Raw genomic sequence first — 4965 nt, forward strand, 5'->3', positions numbered from 1 at the left:
TATCATAAATTAATAGGAATAGTAAAAATCGCTAGTACCTTTATCAATTGCAGACAACATGCTTTTTCTCCTACTTTTCAGTTTACAGAGAAATACTTTTCCAAATCTCATTCACTCCTCACTCAAAAACCACCTACATGATTTCCAAGAGAAGAAAGACTAATCCCTGATTTTGAAGAATAAATATCACCAACCGGAGAGGTGGAGAAGGGTGCAGAAGCAGATGTCGATGGACGACAGAGACTGAACAAAGTTAAATAGGGAAGCGACGGGATGTAGTGGCGGCCGCCGAAGAGCGGATAGCGGTAGAGTTATGGAGGTTAAGGACGGCGGCCAGTGGCAGTGTACGATCCGGGAAACTCGAATTATATGGAAAATCAATGATTTTGTGAAATCGTTAGGTTGTATGTAGTGGCGGCCGCCGAAGAGCCGGATAGCGGTAGAGTTATGGAGGTTAAGGACGGCGGCCAGTGGCAGTGTACGATCCGGGAAACTCGAATTATATGGAAAATCAATGATTTTGTGAAATCGTTAGGTTGTGAAATTGGTTGGTACTTGGTACTAATATTTTCTTATTTTTTTCTCACTTTGTGTTTCCTTTTTTTTCTCACCGTTTCCATGTTATAAGTTTTTATAGTATCTTACAGTTATATATGGATTATTGATTTAGTTTGGTTAAAAAATTCATAGGTGTCCTAAAAATTTCAAGGGTGTCCTTCTAAAAATCTCATATATTTTCTAAATACAATTTCAAAGTAAGGGGTGTCCAAGGACACCCTTTTAGTATACATAGGTTCGCCTCTGAGTCGAGGACCAAAACCACATACAAACCATTTTAAAAGGACCATGGATCCAAAATTTAGACCATGGATCCAAAAAACTCATGGTTTAGACTAAAACCTCAAAAATCTGCATACGTTGGGTTTTAAAAGGTATCAAAAGTCAAACATTTTTGTATACTTTCACAGTTAGAACCTAAACTTTATTGTAAGACCCAAAATAACCGGTACATTGTTTTTATATATCCACATCAATTAAGTTAAGATCATTAATATAATATGTGTAGTTCTACTTATTAAATAATGTATATTACATTTTCATATCTTTACTTTACAGCACCTTATTTTACAATTCTAACTAACTTCAACTGCCATGACACTACCCAAAAACATTTCCCCCAAGCCCTTGTACTTCTACAACATACTCGCAATGTCCATACACTTGTACTTTCACTTCAGCTAACCTAAAATCTTCATGTTATGGATACAAATATCATAAATACATATTCGAGCTTACCCTTTTCAACATATATTAAAATTAAGAAACATAACAAGTATATGTAGAAGTCATAGATGTAATACATGTCTTGTGCCAAAATGGCGTCACTCTTCTAGTTACACTCAACACAAGTATTAATATAATACAATTTGAAGACTTTAGAGTCCAAATTAAAGCTTTGTTTCCAGCCTTTCTAGAGCAAGACCCCATTGGAATTCTTCCAAGAGAATTGATCTTTACACAAACATAATTTTGGTAGTTATTGTTCTAAGTTCGGTTTCGGCACTTCTCCATAGCTCGAGGGGCTGCAAAACAAGACATCAAACAATACAATTAATTTTTTTATTCAAATCTTGACAAAAATCATATCGGAGCAACCATTGATTTTTCGGGGTTCTTGCTTTTTAGTTGAATAAGCAAGGTTTTGGGTTTCTTGATTTTTAGATGAAAAATCAAGAATCATATCAAGATTTTACCTAAGCCAATTGCATCTGAACTTTTCATGATCCTCATCCTCTTACAAGAGCCAATGAACATACTGCATCAATGAAAATTCATTAGGGTTTGCGACACTAGTATCAAATAATTTATTAATGTATTTGCAAAATGGTTATTCTTCTTGAGCTGACCCACACTACCCCGTGTCCGGAGCATGTATGATATGTAATGAGATACACATTTGACCACAAGGTGCTAGCATAAGGACTCGTTGACCACAAGGAGCCATATTCATATTGGAATTAGAACTTTGACACTTATGACTGTTGAGACTCGAACCCTTGACCATACCATTCTGGAACCAACTGTGTTAAGGGAATTGGAACTTACTCCCATGGAACATCACCTACGAGCATCCAATCGCCATCTTTATCTTCATAGGTCAATACATACTCAGAACCATGAAGTAGGTCCATTAGTCGACTCTCACTTAATCCGTCTCTTGTGTGAGCTCCATGGCTACCATATTGACCTAAAAATTCGATCATAATTGAATTCATTATGCTTCAAACACATGCATATATGTCTAAATATAATAAAACATAGTGTTTCACAGATTTCTATACGGGAATGATTCTCCGGATTTAAGAAAGGACGAAACTTAAAGTAGGATACTTAACAGATTATAGAATTAACATCTAAGATCCAAATCATCAAAGTGCAAAGAAAAGACGTTACTTCAATGTTAAGCCCAAGAGAGCCAGCCCATATCCCCATACCCACATAATTATACTACTATATTGTTTTTTCTCTAACAATCTGTGGCCCACGTGGCCCAAATACACCCAAAGTAAACTTATATATAAAATGTGTACATATTTGTCAAGAAAAACTACCACTTCACTCCTACACGTACAAATGTCCATGTTTCTAACGAAAAAAAAAATTATTCTTCCAATAATTACGAATCCAATTATGTGTCAGTCTGGTACGCAACAGTTGTTAGATGGTTGACATAAAAATATATAATTAATTTTGAATTTTCATATTAAAGTTGATGGGACTCAAGTCCTTTCTACAAGTATACCACCCTAAAACAAACTTATATCTTTTACTATTTTACCCAATCCTAATCACAAAGACAAAGTCCCTTCGCACTTACTCTCTTTAAGTCCACTAAGGTCACAACACACAAGCATCATCAACTTTACTTTTTTATATGACAATATTTTTCATATTTGGCCGACATGGATTAGCATATATACCAAAAGTCGTCCTTCAAATTTATTTTAGATAACATAAAAGACATAAAAGACGCATCAAAATTCAAATGAGATTACCAATTGTAAAGCAGCTAAACATTTTTTCAAGAGCCGAAGAAAGATCCAAGTAGCTAGAGTACATCTGGAGATCTACTTTCCTCAAATATGGAGCTCCATCCATGCTCACCTTCACATAAAGACAACCCGATCCCATTTTTGGATCCTTATCTTCTTGGTTCTTTGTTTGGTTAACAGCCATGGTGTTCTTACGAAAGGATCTAATTGGAGGCCATCCTACAACTTGTTGCCTGAATCATACACATATAAATCCACGAAAAAGGAAATAAAGATTTAATTAGAAAGAAAAAGCATGCAAAATTGGTATGTTTGACTTTTTGATGTCAAATTGTCAAATGAGTTTCCTCTTAACTTTGATTATCCATGAGAGTAATTTTCTTTTGCATAAAACTTCAAATGAAATTTGATCGATCACATATTTTATATGAAATTAAAACATTTTGGAGTTGCAAAATGAGGATTGTAAGGGTTAATTTTGAATTCCACAAACCAGTAAGTTGATTTTCTAGAAATCATGGATCAAAAATCTCATTCAAGAAACCATGCAAAACTCATAACAAATTATATGGTAAATTAAAAGGAAAAAAGATTGCATGATTAGATTCCATGATTCTTGAAAGAGCCGACTTTGAAAGTCAATCAAACAACTTTCCAACTCCAATAGTATCTCAATTTCTAAACTGGTTTCACGCAAACAATTTTTAGATCAAATTTCAGTTCGAACTTCGAAAGCTACTTAAAATTGAAATTCATACGTAAAAATCCTTACTTTGGAGCAGGAACATTTGCATTTACAGAAACTTGAGACTTGTTTTCAAGTAAAACAGGCTTCGGAGAAGCCAAAACAGCAGTCTCTTTTACACAACCGGAGTTCTTGTTTTCAACTTTCGAACAAGAAAACAATCCGCCATTTTTAACCAAATCAACCTCAGATCCACCATTACCAGCGAAAACCCATTTCCCAGAACCACCATTAATGGTATCAGAGAAACCCCTTTTAGCTCCGGCCACCAAATTCTTGATTGGACCTCCGTTAACAGCCTCTCTTTCCGGCGACTCCGAACCAGGCAACCCAAGTCTCAATTCAGTGGCCTTTAAATTCAAATCTTTATTATCGGTTATATCGCAGGCTTTTTTCTCCATGTTTGCCTCTGACAACCCTATGTAATCATGTTCTTCAATGGACATAGACATGAAAATTGAAGCTTTAATTTGTTCACATGAAATTGAAAATAATAAACTGTGCGTTCATGTGGGGTTTTTTGATGGCGAAAAAGAAAGTTTACTTTGGCATCTCTCTGTAGCCCCCTCTTAATATTCCTATATACTGTTACAAAGAATGGTGGAACAGGGAACATTTATTTGGAAAAGGTCACTGGCGAATGCTTTGTTAAATTTGTCATGATGACCCGATGTATATTGTGCATTAAAGATTGTACCTTTATCTGATTTTGTTTAATCCCACTTCAGAAAATGTCATCGATAATGGTTAAAGATTGTTGATTGTGTTAAGAAACATGGACGAATCTAGAGAAAACCCACAAATTTGATCTTATGGGATCTTCGACATATGTTGAAATTTAAGAGGTTTTAGTTGGTGAAGTCATGTCTGATTCATTGAGAGTCAATGTATGACCTAGTTAAGGTCTAACCAATTAAGACTAATCCTTGTATCTCAACAAGAGGCATGTAAGGTTTATCTTACCAAGTAAGAGACATTTAAGAGGAGCGAAGACAATAAGTTGCTTTTAAATGTGAAATTAAATCGTGTGAATCTTACCTAGTGAGACTCAACCACTTACCGGATCCAATAAAATGCATATCAAACAACCAATTACTTTATAAATTTCACCATATTAGAAAAAATCAAGTATATAATGATTAGATATTTTAATTATCATAGTTATAA

General features: G+C 34.7%; 1 protein-coding gene across 1 annotated transcript; it reads right to left on the reverse strand.

Moving 5' to 3' along the window:
- Positions 1-1275: 1275 nt before the first annotated feature.
- On the reverse strand, positions 1276-4388 carry LOC145133881 (auxin-responsive protein IAA27-like). The gene is made up of 5 exons (XM_079068836.1): positions 3826-4388; positions 3057-3286; positions 2107-2248; positions 1755-1816; positions 1276-1583 (listed from the first exon to the last, which is right to left on the reverse strand). Exons 1-5 carry the CDS (start codon positions 4248-4250, stop codon positions 1546-1548), a joined length of 897 nt encoding a protein of 298 aa, XP_078924962.1. The 5' UTR covers positions 4251-4388; the 3' UTR covers positions 1276-1545.
- Between the last annotated feature and the right edge of the window lie 577 nt (positions 4389-4965).

This window comes from Lactuca virosa, chromosome 8 (assembly GCF_052849685.1).
Source record: "Lactuca virosa cultivar CGN04683 chromosome 8, Lactuca_virosa_CGN04683_v6, whole genome shotgun sequence".
Lineage (NCBI taxonomy): Eukaryota > Viridiplantae > Streptophyta > Magnoliopsida > Asterales > Asteraceae > Lactuca > Lactuca virosa.

Coding starts and splice junctions, on each gene's coding strand:
- LOC145133881 (XM_079068836.1), bottom strand. CDS start 4,250: ATGTCTATGTCCATTGAAGAACATGATTACATAGGGTTGTCAGAGGCA. Junction 2,249..3,056: donor GTTTAGCTGCTTTACAATTG/GTAATCTCATTT, acceptor TCGAATTTTTAG/GTCAATATGGTAGCCATGGA. Junction 1,584..1,754: donor TTCAGATGCAATTGGCTTAG/GTAAAATCTTGA, acceptor CTTGTTTTGCAG/CCCCTCGAGCTATGGAGAAG.